Source organism: Fusarium poae, chromosome 2, assembly GCF_019609905.1.
Source record: "Fusarium poae strain DAOMC 252244 chromosome 2, whole genome shotgun sequence".
Classification (NCBI taxonomy): Eukaryota; Fungi; Ascomycota; class Sordariomycetes; order Hypocreales; family Nectriaceae; genus Fusarium; species Fusarium poae.
The window spans coordinates 7,561,013-7,581,568 of NC_058400.1; the positions used below are offsets into that span (position 1 = coordinate 7,561,013).

The window sequence follows — 20,556 nt, forward strand, 5'->3', positions numbered from 1 at the left end:
GTGGAGTTTTGTTGATTTCATAGACGACAGGTGAAAGAGGGCAGCAGTCTTGACAAGACAAAATCCCATATTATTTTATCTAATACGACCGGGAAATACTTTCTTCAAGTGTCCGTAACAGATAACCCCCAATTTTCGCTGTCTACGTAAATAGCTCTGGATCGGGGTCAGAGCCGGTCCGATGGATGAAGGACAGGTTAGGACGAATTGATATGAGAAATGGTAAGCGAGAGTTGTCGTCATGATTAATTACCAGCCCATGTAGTCTCTCTGTCTCTGAAAGCATCAGAGATTCATGCCTACCCAGAGTAGAAAAAGGTTTTAAATGAGAGATGATTGTGATTGAATCCTTAAAAATCAATTATTTGACCGACGATTTGAATCCAATGTCGTTCAGTGGGCGTCATCCAGGGCATGGTAGCTGGAGGACCGGTAAGTCGACCCGCACCGCTACCCAAGCTTGGAGGCGATGGGACAGGAACTTGAACTTTTTAGTGGAGCAACAACCACAAGCAAGAAAAGAAATACCAAGAGGAATGTCTTATCTCGACAAGGAGTAAAAAACAAACCGATCACCGCTCATTATAACAATGCCATCATCTTTTCTTACACCCTACTCTACCTAACCTAGTGCCCGGCCAGCCGGCTCTGACTTACCTTAGTAGTACCCAAGTATCGAGGTACCTGTTACGCGGGCAGTCTAACTGTAGCTAACTAAATTCTCTCGCCCTCCTTCGTGGGCTGTGACTGATTCTCCTTCGACTCACCTCTGTCCGTCACCAGCTTGCGACGCCTTCACTTGGTCCAGAGACTCCTAGTCCTGCCTCTCTGATTCCTCCCTTCTTTCATCCTCAATCGCTCCTAATTGAGTTCCTTCCCACCACCTCCTCCTTCACAATGGCTTCCTCCGCGCGAGCCATGGCGGCCCTCTCCAGGGTCGGCCAGATGGCACCCAGCAGTCGCATCGCAGCCCGCGCCCTCTCTACTGTTTCCAAGACCTCTGCTCGACCTTCTGTCGCCATGAGACTGAACAACACTGGCCGTATTGCCTTCCGAAGGGCTTACGCTGACGAGGCCCCCAAGCCCAGACCTGGCAAGATTCGACGAACCCTGCGATGGACATGGAGAATTACATACCTCTCCTTCGGTGCTCTCGTCGGTTACACATGCTACGTTATCTACGATGACCGTCACCCTCAAGAACAGTTCCAGCCTGACCCTTCCAAGAAGACCCTTGTCGTTCTCGGTAAGCCACCCGTCTGCGCATAGTTATTAGAAGCTGGACAGAGTTACTGACGCAATATCTTATAGGATCCGGCTGGGGCTCTGTTGGTCTCTTGAAGAACCTCGACACCGAGAACTACAACGTCATTGTTGTCTCTCCCCGCAACTACTTCCTCTTCACTCCTCTCCTGCCCTCATGCACAACCGGTCTCATTGAGCACCGCTCCATCATGGAGCCTGTTCGCACCATTCTCCGTCACAAGAAGGGTGCTGTCAAGTACTACGAAGCTGAGGCTTCTTCCGTGGACCCTGACCGCAAGATTGTCAAGATCAAGGACAACACCGAGGGCAAGGGTCCCCAGTCCGAGACTGAGATTCCTTATGACATGCTTGTCATCGGTGTCGGTGCTGAGAATGCCACTTTCGGTATTCCCGGTGTTCGCGAGAACAGCTGCTTCCTCAAAGAGATTGGCGACGCCCAGCTGATCCGCAAGAAGATTATGGACTGTGTTGAGCGAGCTTCTTTCAAGGGCCAGTCCCAGGAGGAGATCGACCGTCTCATGCACATGGTCGTTGTTGGTGGTGGTCCCACTGGTGTTGAGTTTGCTGGAGAGCTCCGCGACTTCTTCGAGGAGGATATCAAGAAGCTGATTCCCGATATCAGCCACCGCTTCAAGGTCACCCTTATCGAGGCTCTTCCCAACGTTCTCCCCTCTTTCTCTAAGCAGCTCATTGAGTACACCGAGAACACCATGCGTGAGGAGAACATTGATATCAAGCTCAAGACCATGGTCAAGAAGGTGACAGAGGACTTCGTTGAGGCCGAGTTCGCTGGCCCCGATGGCAGCAAACAGACTCTCCGCATTCCCTACGGTCTGCTTGTCTGGGCCACCGGTAACGCTGTCCGACCTATCGTCCGTGATCTCATGGGCAAGGTCCCCGCTCAGAAGGACTCCCGCCGCGGTCTTGCCGTCAACGAGTACCTTGTTGTTCAGGGAACTCGCGACATCTGGGCCGTCGGAGACTGCGCTGTTGCCGGCTACGCCCCTACCGCCCAAGTCGCTTCCCAGGAGGGTTCTTTCTTGGCTCGTTTGTTCAACAACATGGCCAAGACCGATACTCAGGAGGCCCGCATTAAGGAGCTCAGCAGCAGCCTGAACCTTAAGCAGGGTAACTCTGCCGAGATCGCCGCCGAGATTGAGTCTCTGGAGAAGCAGCTCCGCCGTATCAAGGACGTCAAGCCCTTCCGATACTCTCACCAGGGTTCTTTGGCCTACATTGGTAGCGAGAAGGCTGTTGCCGATGTTCCTTGGTTCAACGGTAACATTGCCAGTGGTGGTGGTCTGACCTACCTGTTCTGGCGAAGCGCTTACCTTTCCATGTGCTTCAGCAGTAAGTTTCTACAATTTTTGCAACATCATGATGCAGCTGTGCTAACTAAGCATTCATAGCCCGAAACCGTGTTCTGGTCGCCGTTGACTGGCTCAAGTCCAAGGCTTTCGGCCGTGACGTCTCTCGCGAGTAAACCTTACGATACGACAAAACCTTTAACGCGACGAGGTTCGATACCCTGATATTAAGCTACAGTAGTGGTGGATTCGAAATCCAGTCTACACTGCCTAGCTTACGATGATCTGTTCTTGGGAGGGTGTACTGGGAGCATTGTGCATAGGCCTATGAAGCCTAACTGAGCCGGACTAATAGAGGTCTGATTGGAGTTGGGTTGGGGTTTGCATGCTTCATGACGTACACCTCGAGTTGGTCTTTCTTTTTGATTGTTCATTAATTTTTCTTTGTTCACGGATATAGATGGGAGAGGCAGGGCCCTTGTATGACATAGCTAGAGCGCGCGGAAAAGCAGGAAATGCCTGTGGGACGTTGGTGAAAAACGAATGAAGAAGACTCGACATATTGACAGGCTCTTCTACCAGTGATTGTCCTATGGAAGCTTACATTGCACATGTTTGGACATGTGATACTCGGGCATGAAGAGCTGCCACAACGGCTAGCAACCTAGATAGGGTCGCAAGTCAATTTCTAGGAGCATGGAACGTGTCTTGCCGATTCTTTCCATGTTTATAGATAGGCTGGAGTTAAACTCTGCATTAGACGTTGCTAAAATGGAATAACATGCGAGTCTGTTCCGAAATGGCATAGATCAGGTAATGTTCTGTTATCTGTAGTTCATGTGCCTGGTCTGGACTGGCTTGATCTTCTTGTGGGTATCGATATCAAGACTAGCATCGAGGCTATAAGCTGCCATCTCCAAAAAAAGGAAGGAAAAAAGTCCCGGTGGTAGCTCGGGAGTCCGGGTTTGCAACTCGGACTGCGGGGCACAAAGCTCCCCGCATCAAACCAACATGCGGAGCTTTCATACCATCCGAGTTGTACTACTCAGCTGGGAAATTCGATTGTTGCTCGTTACTATCCCCAAGGTAGGTAAACCATTGCAGCGGTAGCGAAGCTGCTGTTTTGACTATGGGTGACACATCCAATCTCTCCGGCCGGGACCATGCCGTTGAATTAGACTCCAATGATGTTCTTAGACATACCCGTGATGAATTCAATATACCATCCAAAGCCGATGTAGCACGCAAAACTCTCCCTTCAGGCAATAGCACAGGTACGTGTCATTGTCCCTTGTCGAGGAATCCTGTTCTTTTGTGCTGACGGCCTCTTAGACGCGAACGACAAGGCTATCTACCTTGTAGGCAACTCTCTTGGTCTTCAGCCCAAGCGCACGGCAGAGCGGATTCAGCAGTACCTTGCAACATGGCGCACTCAAGGTGTTCAGGGTCACTTCAAGCCCCTGGACGACTCCCTTCTACCGACTTGGTTAGATGCTGATGCTCGCGCTGCCGAAATGATTGCGCCTATCGTGGGTGGCAAGGTTAGCGAGGTGGCTGTGATGCAGACGCTCACGGCGAATCTGCACTTCTTGATGGCAGCATTCTACAAGCCTGATGTGAAGGGTCGCCATAAGATTATTCTTGAGAGCAAGGCATTTCCGAGTGACCATGTTAGTGACCGCCATAGATGATAAGATAGTGGCTAACATGCATGGTAATTAGTATGCAGTTGAAACGCAAATACGCCATCATGGACTCCGACCGGAAGAGTCTATGATCACACTCGAGCCTCCTAATAACGAAGATATCCTTTCCAATGACTACATTGAGTCCGTTATCGACCAGCATGCTTCCACGACAGCCGTGCTTCTTCTTCCCGGTATCCAATACTACTCAGGCCAACTCCTCGACATCCCACACTTAACTGCCTTTGCTCGCGAGCGTGGCATATTTGTCATTTGGGATCTTGCACATGCTGCGGGAAATGCACTGCTATCCTTGCACGACTGGAACGTCGACGCTGCTGCTTGGTGCACTTACAAATACCTTAACGGCGGACCAGGATGTATCGGCGGTCTATTCGTTCACGAACGTCACGCACAGGTCGGGGAGGATGGAACACACGGCGTAAGGCTTGCCGGATGGTGGGGAAACGACAAGACAAAGCGGTTCGAGATGAGACCCGGCTTCATCCCCGTCCCTGGCGCGGCAGGGTTTCAGCTTAGCAACCCCTCGGTTCTCGACATAACCTCGCTCTGCGCTTCTCTCGAAGTATTCGAACTCGCCGGCGGCATGGCTCCTTTACGCGCAAAGAGCATAAGGCTGACAGCGTACCTCGTCTCGGAGCTAAAGAAGCTACCGGCGGACATGAGCGCATACTGGCAAATCATCACTCCCAGTGAAGAAGAGCGCCGTGGGGCACAATTAAGTCTGCTACTGGCCGATGGGTTGCTAGATGATGTGATGGCTGGCTTGGAAAGGAGGAGTGTCTTGGTTGACGAGCGCAGGCCGAACGTTATTAGAGTCGCGCCAGCACCGCTTTACAATACATTCCTGGATTGCTGGGAGTTTGTAGGTGCTTTTCAGGGAGCTTTGGGTGAGGCACTGGATATGAAATGGAAGAGGGAGCAGATGGACGAGTGAATGTGATCCTCCGGGTCTATAAAAAGCTACTTGCCTAGATAATCTAAAAGCAATCGTAATATGAATGTGCCTGTTTATTTGCAAAACTGTAAATGAATAAATAATAGGTTTGATCAAGGCTTTCTTTCTTCCTCTGGCAGAAAGACTGCGTTCAGGCTGCAGCCTAACTTAGTACAATTTTGGTTTTTCATGCATAGGTAGCTTTTGGTGCCTTATTCAGCAGACGATTTCAACAATAAGATTATCCATATCTTTCAAGCCCAAGAGCGTCTATTGTGCAATTGTTTATCATCTTGAGAAGAACTCACAAAAATTTCGAGTACAGGGTAACCAATTTTACGCATTGAATGCAGGGTTCTCGAGTGTCCCTGACTAAGGGTGGCGGGTCTTGCTTCCAACTCTCTGAAGGGTTCTTTATTGTGGAGTAGAAAGAGCGAATAAGAGGTTAGTGTAAGGTGGGGCCCCCAGGCGGACTTACCGCAAGGCGACAGTTGTATCAACTTTTTTTTGTTAGCGGCGAAAAAAAAAAATAACCAAAGCGCGCAGGAATCGCAGTGCTCACTTAAAACTTCCACTCATCCTCACCTTTCATCTCCTTTCCCTTCCGACATCATCTCAACCCTCGGGCGCGCACTCCTTTTCCATCAAAAAGAAGACCAATCTCGTAACTACGGGATATTCTATTGCGTTTCCCACTACTCTATCCTTTCTAATAATCCCTTTTCCCCCTTCCTAGACGGGTCCATTCCATTCGGCTCCGTCTTCATCTTCTTCTCTCTACAATAATGTCTGGCTACGACGGCGGATACAACGGCGGCGGTGGTCGCGGAGGCGGCGGCTATGGTGGTGGTGGTTACGGCCGTGATCGCGGTGGTGATCGTGGTGGTGACCGCAACGGTGGTTTCGGAGGGTAAGTCGATATTTTTTCCCTTGTACTTTGCGTGTAAGGTTGGTTGGGTGTTTCACCTTCAAATTGGGGCTACCCTTTCTCAACAATAACGCGATCTACCTTCTTCACCGCGTTTTCGCCTCATTTTTCACCCATGTTTTGCTAACATCATTTGCAGCCGAAGCAACGGAAATGGCTACGGAGGAGGAGGTGGTGGTTATGGCGGCGGCGGCTACGGTGGCGGTGGTGGTTTCGGAGGTGGTGCTGGCGGCGACCGCATGGGCGCTCTCGGCTCTGGCCTCAAGAACCAAGAATGGGGTATGTGTTATCACCAGTATTTTTCTGTCACACCTGCTAACTTTTTTCAGACATTAACAGCCTTCCCAAGTTCGAAAAGTCTTTCTACAAGGAACACCCCGACGTTGAAAACCGATCTGATGCCGATGTTGAGGCTTTCCGCCGCAAGCACCAGATGACCATTGCTGGTTCGAACGTCCCCAAGCCTGTCGAGACCTTCGACGAGGCTGGTTTCCCCCGATATGTCATGGATGAGGTCAAGGCTCAGGGTTTCCCTGCTCCTACCGCCATCCAGTCTCAGGGTTGGCCCATGGCTCTCTCCGGTCGCGATGTTGTTGGTATCGCCGAGACTGGTTCCGGAAAGACACTCACCTACTGTCTCCCCTCCATCGTTCACATCAACGCCCAGCCTCTCCTCGCCCCCGGTGATGGCCCCATCGTTCTTGTTCTCGCTCCTACTCGTGAGCTTGCTGTCCAGATTCAGGAAGAGATGAAGAAGTTCGGTCGATCTTCTCGCATCCGAAACACTTGTGTCTACGGTGGTGTTCCCAAGGGTCCCCAAATTCGCGATCTTTCAAGGGGAGTTGAGGTGTGCATTGCCACTCCTGGTCGTTTGATCGACATGCTCGAGGCCGGCAAGACCAACCTGCGTCGTGTGACCTACCTTGTTCTCGACGAGGCTGATCGTATGCTTGACATGGGATTCGAGCCCCAAATCCGCAAGATTATTGGCCAGATCCGACCTGACCGACAGACTCTCATGTGGTCCGCTACCTGGCCCAAGGAAGTCCGTGCTCTCGCATCCGACTTCCTCCAGGACTTCATCCAAGTCAACATTGGTTCCATGGAGCTTGCTGCCAACCACAGAATTACACAGATTGTGGAGGTTGTTACCGAGATGGAGAAGCGTGACCGCATGATTAAGCACATGGAGAAGGTTATGGAGAACAAGGAGAACAAGATCCTCATTTTCGTCGGCACAAAGCGAGTTGCTGACGAGATCACCCGATTCCTTCGCCAGGACGGATGGCCCGCGCTTTGTGAGTATCATCAACAAACTGTTACTAGACAATCACTGACATCTTTTTAGCCATCCACGGCGACAAGCAGCAGAACGAGCGTGATTGGGTTCTTGACCAGTTCAAGACCGGAAAGTCCCCCATCATGGTGGCTACCGATGTGGCCTCGCGTGGTATTGGTATGTATCATTCCCCCTTCTCCCCTTTCATGGCAACTTCCAGCTACAGCACTTGCTGTACTTTACTCTCGTATTTAGGGGCTCTCTTGACTGTGCGAATCTGCCTGATAACTATCGTGTCCAATTGGTTCTCAACCAACGGGGTCTTGATCCGTTGTGTAGCCTTCATCTTGCTATACTCACGTGATTTCACTCTTGTACCGTTTCCACTCCCGTGGTACGAGTGTGGAGTTGGCATCCTATTGCCTTTGATCAAGCTGCTGGCCAAGGTTCTCTTGTTTCCAAGACCCAGTGACCCGCATACTCCAGGATGGCATTTTGACGCACTTTCTATTGCCCCATCTCCGCTAGGAGTGAAGTACAAACGGCATGCCAATATGCATCGCTGTCCACCTTCATCTTCCACGCTGGAACGTTGCTATACAAACCCCTTCTTCGCCTGCTAACCATTCTTGTAAAGATGTGCGCAACATCACTCACGTGTTGAACTACGATTATCCCAACAACTCTGAAGACTACATTCACCGAATTGGTCGTACCGGTCGTGCTGGTGCCATGGGTACCGCCATTACCCTTTTCACTACTGATAGTGAGTATCTCCCGCTCGGCAGCTGTTTCTCTGCTCATGCTAACAACTTCCCCAGACCAGAAGCAGGCTCGTGACCTTGTCAATGTCCTCCAGGAGGCCAAGCAGCAGATTGACCCTCGTCTCGTTGAGATGACCCGATACGGTGGCGGCGGCGGTCGCGGCTACGGTGGATGGGGTCGCGGCCGTGGCGGTGGCAGAGGTGGGTTCCGTCGTCGCTAAATCAGCAAGACACCTATCGAGCTGACTCGACCTCCAGCCAACGCCCACAATGCCAACAACATGCCCATCGGTAACCGTCGTTGGTAATGTAATGTGGTCTTCCATCAGGTCTTGTGACCCTATGGCGTTATGGATCAGACAGCCTCGCATTTCGAATCCTCGGATTCTCAAAAGTACATGACACCCAAGGCGTTTGTTTGTTAGAGGACAGGTGGCTCGATTAGATTTGACTCGTCTTTTGCGAGTCTGGATTCATGGTTTGACTGCTGACCGATTTGGTCGCACTTATTGCATTGCTGCGTTTTACATGTTACCTCAAATAATGGCTTTAGACTGGGATGATGATGTCGTGTTGAGTGGTATGAAAACACTTAACGACGAAGACTAGGGGAAGATATCTTTCCACATTGGAGGCCTTGTGCGTTGGAGGCCGATGACAATCTTGAGCTGAGTATTTATTTAGACTATTGTAGTTTTCGCAATTAGCAAAGCTCTCTCAAACTTTTCTATCTTTCTTTCATAATGTGTGATGTCTGTGTCACTCGTTCATCGTGATGTGCTCAGGTTTCATGACGATGCTCTTTTCTTTTGGAGCACGCTGTTGCTATCTACCTGATTGGGCTCAACAAGTCTCGCTTCTGGCCTGCACATCAGCCGATGTCTCTTTCTTGTCTTGTGTGCTGGCCAGCTGTTAATTAGCGATCCTCAGGTTGTGCTGTCCACACATTGATGTCGCCTCTCAAATTCAGTCCGTAGAGAGCTCATCATCCGTCACGGGTACTGTAGTTTTGTCACTACTTGCAAGACCTGCCTCTGTCAATTGTTTTCGTATGCCAAACCAAAACTCCAATAACGATTTGATGACAAGAAGCAACCTGGATATCTAGATGGAGAGCGTACTCCTCAGACTTGGATCAGAGGACAGCATAGACCTTTAGCTGGCAAGTCTCAAGTAGTATGACAAGGCTACAGAATCGACATTTCCATCCCCCTCGACTTTGCTATTGACAGCAAGCCATCCGGTGTCTTCCTGTGGTTTTCTAAAGCTCCAGTACGGTCAAAATTGTGGCAAATACTCCGGTTTCTTCACAACTGGAGCCACCGGCACCGCTTCGTATAAAAGCCGCTCTTGTCTGACTGTTCAGGTGTTGGTGAGTCAAGGTGGTAAGGAGCTGACCATTCTATTACTCGCGTTGTTGTCACTTTTGCATTAATGAAATTACCTTATTCTTTTCGTGGTTTGTTGTCACAGGGAATTCTCCTTGTAAGTGCACATGTGAGTGAACTCAGCCAGTACAATTTGGTCGCGGATTGTTCGCGCAGTTGTACTCGCTTTCGGGTGATAAGTCACTATTCTAGTTCATGCCACATGCCTAGTTCGATGATATTGCTATCACGGCTCATCACCATTTCCAGAAACATCTCAGGCTTTCTCGGTTCTCGGATCAGTTGCTTTTGGTCAAACTCGTCGATTCGACATGTTGAAGTCAAACTCCAGCTTATTATCCAATACGCAGTTGGTATTCTTGCCATGTCACCTGGAGCAGGATGTCACAGCGTTCACTCCCACCCACATCGTTTCTGGCACCAAGCATGCAATATCCCGAACGTCCCGAGTGTCTTCTCAGCGCTGACTGCACTGGGTCATCCCTACATAATCCCTTTGAAATAGCAGTTGTGCGGTTGACCACAGTACGTGGGTACGACAAACATTACTGAGAACCTCAAGTGGCTAGCAAGTAGACATGTGAGATACCGGGATACCACTGATGGATGGTTGGGTTACGTTTGCTAATGCCCAACATTCGTAATGCATGCGTAGGCTCGGATATGTTTCCTCCATAGAGGAAGATAAGCTCGATGATCGTCATTAATGGTGTGCAATGGTCTATGTGTCTCCTGTAATGTATAATGACAACTGCGATACTGAACTGACAGTTCAGTACGGAAAATGTATGCAACGTACACGTGCTTGCCCGGTAGTTAATTTGTACAGAGAAGGACAATCACAGTGAGTATCAAACACTCGATTCTGTTTTTAGCTATGTTTTTTGTTGGAGAGAACCATGCCAAATTAGAAATAGACAGGTGTCAGGGGCTTCAAGTAACAGCTTACGCCTCATAGTATCCCAAACCTACCAATACAACGATTTGAAAAAGATAGCATCAACAATATAAGTGCAGGGTAGCCAAAGAAGCCATAATGATCAAGATCAGCGAGAATAGACCCGCCATGCCCCTGGCTAAGGAATGGACGCTGTTGTGGTGGAATATCCAAGTGGCAGTTGGTGGTGCGAATAGAACCATCGGAACCATGCTAGCCCCGATTGAAATTCGCCAGTGACGCACATGGAATTCTGCAGTTGAATGTCATTGCCTCAACGCACAAAGACGGCAACAATATCGCGATATGGTATGGTATGTCGGCGCGACACAAGATAGCACGAGTTGGCGCAAATTGGCCGACGACTTCAAGGCTGAGTGGTGCTGACCAAGACGGTTTCGCCGAGTGCTAAACTGCCCAACGTTCCAGAACAGCCTAAGATGAATTATCTCTTCTATTGTTTCTTAGACACGACGCCAGGTTTCGGAGCCACCCACCCGATGGACCATGTCAACCGAAATAAACATTGCCAATGTCAGCCTCCTGGGCTACGATTGAGGTATTTCAAATGTGTCATGTTTGCCATCATGGAGACTTATTTGTACACCGAAAATATTCGGAGTATGGACTGATCCAGCGAGAGCCCCCAGCGCCTCAAGAGCATAGCAAGCAGGCATATGTACACTAGAAACAAAGATTGATTGACAATCACGGTCTCCGTAGCAAAGAGAGTGAGAAAAGACGAAGAAGAATGAGACCCGTAGGAGAGGCTGTTCAGTTTCCACCATATGCAGGGATAATAGGAAAGGACAGCCACCAATACACCAATGGTAGAATGACAGGGGACCAAAGGCTGAAGACGAGCGTACGGATCGGCCAAGGTCCAGTGCCAGTGAGTCCAAGTGTCTCAGCCGCCGTCGATGCACCCCAGGAATGAGGGTAGGAGCTTGAGTTCGGCGTGGCTCCGGCTCGATTTCTACTGTATGATTAGGCGTGACATTTCCCAGAGAACTGGTGCTCCATAGATTGAACAATGCTTCTCTAGCCCCTGTGTCTATCCCTTCCTTGGTCCTTGTCTTGCCTTGCCAGTCCAAGCTTTCTCCAGACGCGACGGGATTGACCTGACGACTTGAGAGGCCAGCCCGGATCACCGCGCAGTCAGTGTCATAATCGCGTCGTGCCGTGCTTAACTTTCCTTCATATGCAGACGTGCATGGTATGGTATGGTACGGTAAAACCGTATCATATCGTCATGTTTTGTTTGATATCCAAGATTGTGATATGTGATTAATTGTATTGTAGGCTACAGTATGTATGCACATACTCTTTGGTCGCTTGCCGCGGCGAGCCCCAGAGCGAGACAGAAACACATCCCATCAATCTGTCGGTGTGTTTGCCAGTCATTATGCTGTTCCAACCCAACGGACGCATACGACTTCCCTTTTCCGTTCAGGGTTCCGTTCCGCTGGCAATTCAAGACCCCTCTTTGACAATTCTCAGATAGCCCTGCTTTGACACCCAGTCATGGGAATCTCTTGGATGTCACCGTCAACAATGTACCAATATCCGCTTCCCCGGTCATGTATGTACATACATATCTTAGTTGTCGCACCCCCATATGCAGCAAACTTTCCTGACTCAATGGCGGTCCGTCTGTTTGTCAGGACAGAACAGGCGCTACGTCACTTTCCGCTGTATTTGAGGGAGGTATCGTCTTTGATGCGAACAAATTCGGGCGCTTGACAATGATTCAACAGTGTCCATCAATGCGGAAGAGAACCCAACCGCCAAGTACACATGCGAGCCGCAATAGCCACGACTTTCAGTGGCCTTGCTGTTGCGAACTATCACGGGGGCGCTAGACGGGCTTCCTGGTCTCTACTGCTGCGCTGCATGGGCTGGGTATCCACAACCTGCAGAGGGGCCCATGCTGTTGGGACTGAAAGACAGCCATCTTGAGCACTGTACAGTACGACATGTACAGTATTTGGTTTGAGTGGACACTCCTATCCTCGCAATATTGGGTCTTTCCGATCGTGATATTCCATGTTCGTAGAAGAGAATGCTGCAGACCTGAAATCGTGGAGTTCAGTATCAGCCGTTGATTGCGTCGGTGGCGGACTGAGATGCCGGTCAAACACTGCCGTCGGCATCGCTTTGTCTCGCAATCAGTCTTTCATTTTATGTACTTCACGCCTCCTATTCCTACCCCAATTGCCTTGAACCGCAGTTGGGTTGTGTTTGCCAGCTCCCGACCTTGTTTGTAAGAAGCACACGGGCTAACCTATCGTGGGAGCAAAAGAAACAACACAGCACCCGTCTGCGAGCGACGGGATGATATGTCGACCTGTCAGCCTTGAGTGAGATATTAGCTGCTGTATCAGCAAATAGCCTACAAGTGCAGTGTGGCTGGAATCGCCAGCACCAGATCCCAGTCTTAGAAGCTGTTTTATGCCACGAGTCTATTCGATACCAGCACCATCATGTCAGGAATCCAGGAACGCGGCTAAGACTCCAGCACTTGATGCCTTCTTGATCACGGCCCGGGGCCAAACTGGACAGCAGGGTCGCCCATGGCATTCGTGTGTGATGCAGCCTCCTGCGTTTCATAAATTGAAGCCACACGTTGTTGTTCAAACTTTGGTAGGTACATGAACATCGAGTCAGTTTAAACTCGGCACCGAACTGGTGATAGGAGTCCGATCAGGACAACAAGAACCTGGAAATGTAGCTTTGCAACCCATTCCGGCCGCTGCCGAACTCAAGGGACTGTTCATCACCACAACAATAAACTGGGCTCATAATCATTTCCGAAGTAACAGAAATGGATAGACCTTGACAGTGGAGGTTGACCACCCTGAATCGTGAGGTGTGCGCTAGCAGGGCAATGTACGGAGTAGAAACCCAAGTCCAATGCGCACCACGCCCAATTCGACATACGCTAATGAGCTGAGTCGTCTGGCTTTGCGCCCACCGTTCTGCAGATCGCTAGCGCTGCTCAGCCCACCAAGATCTGAGTGTTCTCACGGTGTGGTGGGCCCTGATACAATCATTCAGAAGAAGTGAGATTGGTCCGTAGATCAGTAAGATGACTGGTCACCTGTAACGATGCCCTTCGCACCATCGGCGAAAAACGCTGACTGAAATTTTGGATAATCAAAGCAAGGTTGGCCGGTGGCTGTCGTACTCTGCGCTTGTCGTTGATATTGCGCATGACAAGACACCGGCGTACGGGAGATTCCCAGTACCACGGGAAGGCCAGAGATCGTAGTTGGGCCGGCTTCTGACTAGTCCACGTTTGCTGGGGAATCAGAGACACTGTCAACGTGGACTAAGTCGACTGCCGTCCACCGTCACAATCGATGGCTTGCCGTAGCCTCACACGTTCCTGGATATGCAAGTGACATCCACCGACTCATGAGTCCTGTGTGGTTCAAGATCTGCTGGGTCACTTGGAGCTAAGGTCCTCAAAACAACGCTAGCTACTGGCTGCCAAAGGTCCTGCTGCGTGTTTTCCCATCCTTGACTCAAGGTGGATAATGCCCGGCTTGTTGTGTTTCCGAGATGTTGGTATCTGTGCGACGCTGGGGAACGAGAAACAAAATGATCGACTTGAGAAACGTCCAACAGGAAAGTTTCATGCTTGAGAGTTTTTGATATTGAACAATATCCTGGCGATTCTAGGCCATCATCTAGTTAGTTTGTTGACGAGCGGCACAAGAAGACGGATGCTCCTGGTCCAGCATTGGCTCATCAGATTCGATCCATCTGCGTGGAGGTCAATTGATTGTACCGAAACTGACTGAGAATATCCCTTGTAAAATGATTTGCAATAAAGGCTATGCCAGGGCCCCACACGCGTCTTGATCGAATGTCGATGTCGACGTCCCTCGCAGCTTCTTGGCCCTTGATTGTCCATGCAGAAGTTTTCAGCAACCAGAAATATTCACTTGTGTGGGTTGTTTGCACACTGTTCACACACTGCCCCGTCTGGGTATTACTCGATGTCGTTTCGGCTTTTACTCGCTCAAATATTCCTCCTTGACACTTTTATCAACTGTTGGATCTGTTCTACCAACGAAATGAGTCGGTTGCCTTTTGGATTGACAAACTCATCATCCACCAGATTGACTCTGGGCCTAGTGGAGACGCTCCAGCCGGCAACCGTCATCTTCTATGTACACCCCTGTGATTGGAGACTTGGCAGGACAGGTTAGCCCATTTGCAGTTAAACACAAGAGCCACAAGCCCTCGCGCAGTTTCCAGCGGATTGGTATCGCTGTGGTGCGCCGCTCAGGGTTTCTTGCTTGAATGGCTGGTAAGTAGACTACCCATACGGTGACCAAAGTGAATTGAGCCACGGTCTTTACCAGTGACTGCGTTTCGTGTCATGTTGCGCTGATGAAGCGTCACAGTTGGTATGGACTGCTCACCGCCTTGACATTGTGGATGTTTTGTCCAAGAATTCTTTGATTGTGGATGTGGGCCGGAGTCCAGAAATCGAGAGCTTCGAATATCGTTCTCCGGTCTGTGTGCATACGGTGCCCAACCCTGGCGTGTTGTACATCTGAGCAATTCCTTCCTTGCAGAGCAAAGTTGGCAAACTGTCTCATTTTCCATGGACCCATGTCCAAAGTAATGTCGCAAAAAATCAATCATGCTTGCTTTTATCATTTGTCTGTCTGCAGGCTCGCCCTGCGTAACAATTGGATGTTCGGATGAATGCATCGAAGGCGGTCAAGACGAGAACCAGGAGGGGGTTGCATTCACCAAAACATCCAGGAGGGGGAGGTAGAGGTGAACGGAACCCCGCGCAAAACGACGCCTGTTGACAAGAGCTGTGCCTGTACAAGAAGCGAGGCCAGTTTAATGTTGGTTCATGCCGGCAGTCATTGTTGACCAGCAAAAGTTTTCCAAATTTGATTCCCCGCAAACTTGAGAAGCACTAACACTGGAATCAATCTACCATGGTCAGAAGAGCTTGTGTGGACAGCAATGCAGTGGTAAACCCGAGTCAGGGCTGAAGCAACAACTCAATTGCTGCGTGACAGACGAGCTAGACACATTGGGGCTGCCCTTGCTTGATATGCGGACGCGTGAACTGACGCCCAAGTGACCCAACCACACGCAACACTGGTGTGCTATTCCCCCACAAGGCAATCTCTGACACCATGCGCTTCTTATCCCGTCGATAAGATTGTGAAGCAAAGACCCTGCGTTTTGTATCTTTTGGATCTCTGAGAAGCGGACAATACGTGCCTCGAATCTTCAACAGAGGTAAATGGTATGTATGTAGACTTTGGTAATCAATTGAATAAGACCAATTCTCAGATTGGATAGTGAGCCCAGGTCTTTATGCAAACACGCCAAGGAGGAAACGAAGAGCTGTTCCGCCCGCATATTCAGGTGCACGAGCAAAATTGCTGAGCTTGACGTCTGTCTTGAAGGTGTGGGTACCCTCAACACAGTGCTGGGAGTTCTGGGAGCCTCGACGTTGCAAATCTGGCCATTGAGACAGATGGTAACCAACGGCGGTGGGACAACTTTGTCTGATGTCGCAAAGAACCTATCACTCGTAAAAGTCGCACAAGGGGCCCAGCCACCTCACCATAAGGGCTGGAATCGGCATGGGTTGCGCATCAGTGGGTACTCCACGTGAGCAGTACGTGTAGTCAAGTCTGTCTCGCAAGCTCAGAGGAACACAAAGCCATGTCAACACGTGGAGCCTTCTTGAATGTTTCCATTCGGTTTGTGCGACGCCTAGTGTGTCATGTTGCGGTCCATAAACAGTGGCAAGTTGGGTTTGTGGTTGACGAGGAGCTTGGACCGGCTGGGCAACATTAAGATGGAGAGTTATTAATGCCTTTTCTAAATCGAAGGATCTTCCAAGGTCCCCTGTTTGACTGACAAAGTCGCTTGGTTGGGTGATGCTGGACGTCTATTGGCTCAAAGACCGAAGCATCTGCATAGTTGTTGTCAGACACCGTATTGATGCATCGCGGTGTGCAGCGGGAGAAGTGACAGTCCTGATACTGCAGTGTTTTCAAATGCGGTGTCGCTCGACAAGGAGTCGTATCTAAACTTTCCTACAGTGAACCGACGAACAAGTTAGCTGAGGTGCCTGGCTAGCAAAAAAAAAAAAAAGACAATCCACTAATTACCGTAGAGAGACACCAACAAACTAGGACTACTGTGCCTCTTTGGGGCATCTTAGTCCCCCTTTTAGTTCATCCCAGATGTTCGGGTCGCTTAGGATCTTGTTTAACTAGACCCTGAAGTTTCTGGGACAGATCATTCGACTAGAAAGGTATCATGGCTGCCAGGATCTTGGAACAGTGTGGCTCGATCACCAAAGGCTGGAGAAGCCAAGAAGCGGCTCATGCCTCGATGCTGTCTCTGTATGACGATAATCGACCATTTTGATTGATGTGATAGCCGACGCTCCTGGCTGGCGATACGCCCTGTAGGTAATCATTAAGGGATGACTTGGTGGGTTTTTTATTATTGACGATTCAGGAACTTGGTTAATTGACAAGAGGTTGAGAGTTGGAGAAGGTTGAAATTGGCACCTTCTCCACTTCTGTCTTGTAGGGTATGTAATAGAGCAAGTGCCAACGGCCTAGGTTAGCTTCAGGCAGGATGTGAGATAGGTTCAATCTTGGGCCACTCAGTACCTGGTAGCAGGTAATAAAATGCCCGGTACTAGGTAAATCAAGGGATGGATCAATCAATATAGATGGATACTTTGTATCAGAGATCTACTTACGCAATTGTCTCCATACCAATATATCATCTCTCGCTCAGTTGTGATTAGCGAGTCTTGGACTTATCAAGGTACTTGATCAAAGTTATTGACGACAGCGCGTTTAGAATTAAGTTGGGTTACGTCCGTGTGTACATACTCCAAAAGTTTATAGGGGGGAACAGCTGACTCGACTGACGTTTACCAACTTTGTGTGTTGCCATACCATCCTTTCAACTCTGTACGGGATAATTGAACCGGGTCTTTGATGCACCACCACAGACTCAATCACGAGGCCTATTCTCGTTACTATACGTGCAATGTATTCCGTTGAGATTGCGTTGCTGTTGCTTCTGCTTCTGCTAATGTTACAGTATAAGCCACAATTCAGGGTATGGCATGCCAGCACAGCGGATGGCGACTTAGGTCGCTGACGACGCGGCGTAGACATTGGTGCTGCTTCCGACGCCGTTTCACACTTTCTCCGGAGCGCTGGATCATCTCAAGACATGAGAGGTAGGTAACCATCTTCTAGGGCTGAGCTAGAGTCTAGAGAGCTGCCATCCCCTGAAGCCAACACGATCGAGGCGGATACGGAATCTTTAGCCCGATCAACGGCGCCGGCATCCAAAGACCAAAGCTTTGCTAAAGAATATGACCTGCACGTCAGGGACTCGTGGATTCCACCTACATAGTTGGGTACTGTCCTACATTGGTCCATCGCTACAAGCTTGCCTGCCGATACCACTGCCATGATGGCATCGCGGGTGTCGCGCAGACGCAGCACAGCAAAAGTGTCGTTACACAACCGTGTCGCGGAGAATAAAGTGATCCATCCTTGAGCTTGGCTTGCGACTAGTGCCCTGGGAACCACGACGCCGGGCTCATTCACACCCATTGATTACAACACTACGACCTTGCCGCCACGTTCTTGAGGCCTCAGCATCTGCATCCGTGCTCTATATCTCGTCTTCCTTGATTACTGATAAAAGTTAATAAGGTATTCCTGGTCCGAGTCAGTTCAGGTCACAAGAGGATTTCGCAATCTCTCCTCTTCATTCGGCAGTGGCAATCCGCGTGCCCGGAGACCCCATTCTCTTTGATCGATGACCTCTTTTATTGGCACCCTGTCGACAAGCTGGAAAATCGGCAACTAACTTGTCTAACCCCTCTTTGGAAATTATTAGCCAAGCCCCGAGCTGCATTCAACACAAGCATCCTGGACTTCTCTTCCAGTGGAGGAACCAGCCACCCCAAGAATTGATTGGTCCTAGCATTGGAAAAGGCCGCAGATCTGCTGCCAGAAGTCAGGGATCCTCCTTGCGCACTGTACCCAGTGGAGGAGACACTTCTCTCCCTGGTAGGGTGGGCATTCCTTGAGCCCTTGATCCAGTACGGGGTGGTTTTCTGGGTGGGACTTGTGCCAAAAAACGCCGGGCACGCGGTTACTATCCCTGCTCTACTATGCTCACTTCCCCTGGTCGATTTCACCACCTTGCTGGGCTTCCTTGACGCTTTCGTGGACGTGATGTCCCCTCAGGCAGCTCGCGTTACAGTCGTGTTGTGAGTAGGTTGTGCTGTGCTTCTCGTCTCGGGAGGACAGAGGACAACGCTCGACTGCGATGACCCATGAAGATCGGAAGATGGACGGACAGATTACAAGAGACAGACCATACATACCTACACATCAGCACAATCGAGGCACCTGGCGATCCAATCACACCGTTTATTGTGATTATATTTCTGTTTATTTTTGGCAGTGCTAGCAACCCTTTCACCCCAATTACTTGCACCCTCCGCCACAATTTATATTGCAAGCCTTTTTTGGGAATGTCTGTCTTATGCTGCTGCGCGCGTATGTGTTTGAGTGTGTGTGTAATAGCTGTACATATGTGTGTGTAATAATTATGAACCCAGCAAGGGGAGATTGATGAGCAAAGCAAAGACCGCATCCCAGCGAGGCCCAGCCAAGCCCAGACCAGACCCAGCCAGCAGGTTGCAGCACGCAGTAGTAAGTAAATCCATTATCCTATCCTATCCCATCCCATCCCATCCTAGGTTGACAGGGGCAAGGGGCTTCCCGTTCATATGCCACTTCCTTTTGCTCGGGCTCCTTCATCATACGGGTGCATACGAATTCCGATTTTTCTCTTTTTTCTCTTTCTCCTGCGTCTTACCCAAGGAAGAAAAGAAAGGAAAGGAAAACAGACCCCCCAGTCATCAGATAATCGGTGGTCCTCTCCCATTTTCCCCTTCACCTCCACTTGACATCCCCATTTTATCGCATCGCATCACTTCGCTTCAAACCAACTTAATTCATCCATTCGAGTTGTCGACTCGGTTCAGTTCAGCTCAGCTCATCTGAACTCAACTCAACTCAACATCATCTCCCCTCTCCTTCCTCACCACACACCCCCTTTGATATCACCTTCCCTACCTATCCCCTGGAAAGACGCTTGAGCTTTCTCGTAATTACTCGCCGCTTTCGCTCAGAAAACCACGAGTCAGCGGCAGATCCGGCACCGGTCGCGACGTGGGGTATCCTCGGCAGAACGATCGACTTACTTGAACTTGACTTGGCTTGAATTTCTTCTCAAGTCTAGTCCAGTCCAGTCCAAGCCCAGTCCCTCCACCATTCTCACACGCTACAACGGAAATATCCCGACTTGGTATTCATTTGCTGCGCTGCCTGCCTGCCTGCCTGGTCGTTCACTGTTGCTCCTCCAGTGATACTGTACATACATACACTGCTGCTACTGTTCCTCTCAAAAAGCTTGCACCAAACTTGCACACCCCTCGTCTTCAAACAAAACCCACGCTACCCACAAAGGTCGATAAGCGCAGGATCCCACTGCCACTGCCCTGGGTTGAGTTGAGTTGAGTTGAGTTGGGTTGGCCAGATCAGACCAGACCAGACCAAACCAAACCAAACCAATTTCTGCTTACTACAGTCTCTACTTCGCCGTGATCCGTTCGTTGGTTGGACTTCGGCATCATCCAGCTTTAGCCAACAACACCAAATCTGACGGCTTCTGATTGTTGAAAATTACTGTACTCGGCGCGCATACCTACATACAACACATACATAGATAGGTTTATTGCGTTCCCGACCGGCTGGTCCCACCTTGAGACCGCCAACCTTTTGCCTCCAGGCTGCGGAGGAGTGCATCCTATTCATCACTCCGTCATTCATTTTCCTCCCCTTGAGACCCTACTGTATAAAATTCTTTTCGGTCCCGCCCCTCTCCGTCATCACAGAGGCTTTCTTGCACAGGTGCAGACACGCACACCCCCCTCCCCCC

The 20,556-nt window shown here is 50.0% G+C and overlaps 4 protein-coding genes across 4 annotated transcripts; 3 read left to right on the forward strand and 1 right to left on the reverse strand.

Annotated features, from left to right (window-relative positions):
- Positions 1 to 897: 897 nt before the first annotated feature.
- On the forward strand, positions 898 to 2,749 carry FPOAC1_006577 (uncharacterized protein; the record flags this gene model as incomplete). Its single annotated transcript, XM_044851053.1, has 3 exons — positions 898 to 1,246; positions 1,312 to 2,616; positions 2,676 to 2,749. 3 exons carry the CDS (start codon positions 898 to 900, stop codon positions 2,747 to 2,749), a joined length of 1,728 nt encoding a protein of 575 aa, XP_044709765.1.
- A 953-nt stretch (positions 2,750 to 3,702) lies between these two features.
- KYN2 (Kynureninase 2) lies at positions 3,703 to 5,216 on the forward strand (the record flags this gene model as incomplete). The annotated part of the gene is made up of 3 exons (XM_044851054.1): positions 3,703 to 3,847; positions 3,906 to 4,243; positions 4,296 to 5,216. The coding sequence occupies 3 exons, from the start codon at positions 3,703 to 3,705 to the stop codon at positions 5,214 to 5,216; spliced, it is 1,404 nt and encodes a 467-aa protein (XP_044709766.1).
- A 785-nt stretch (positions 5,217 to 6,001) lies between these two features.
- Positions 6,002 to 8,495, forward strand: DBP2 (ATP-dependent RNA helicase dbp2; the record flags this gene model as incomplete). Its single annotated transcript, XM_044851055.1, has 7 exons — positions 6,002 to 6,126; positions 6,284 to 6,423; positions 6,474 to 7,442; positions 7,493 to 7,600; positions 8,061 to 8,189; positions 8,245 to 8,388; positions 8,446 to 8,495. 7 exons carry the CDS (start codon positions 6,002 to 6,004, stop codon positions 8,493 to 8,495), a joined length of 1,665 nt encoding a protein of 554 aa, XP_044709767.1.
- Positions 8,496 to 17,756: 9,261 nt separating this feature from the next.
- FPOAC1_006580 (uncharacterized protein) lies at positions 17,757 to 18,152 on the reverse strand (the record flags this gene model as incomplete). Its single annotated transcript, XM_044851056.1, has 1 exon — positions 17,757 to 18,152. One exon carries the CDS (start codon positions 18,150 to 18,152, stop codon positions 17,757 to 17,759), a length of 396 nt encoding a protein of 131 aa, XP_044709768.1.
- Positions 18,153 to 20,556: the final 2,404 nt, after the last annotated feature.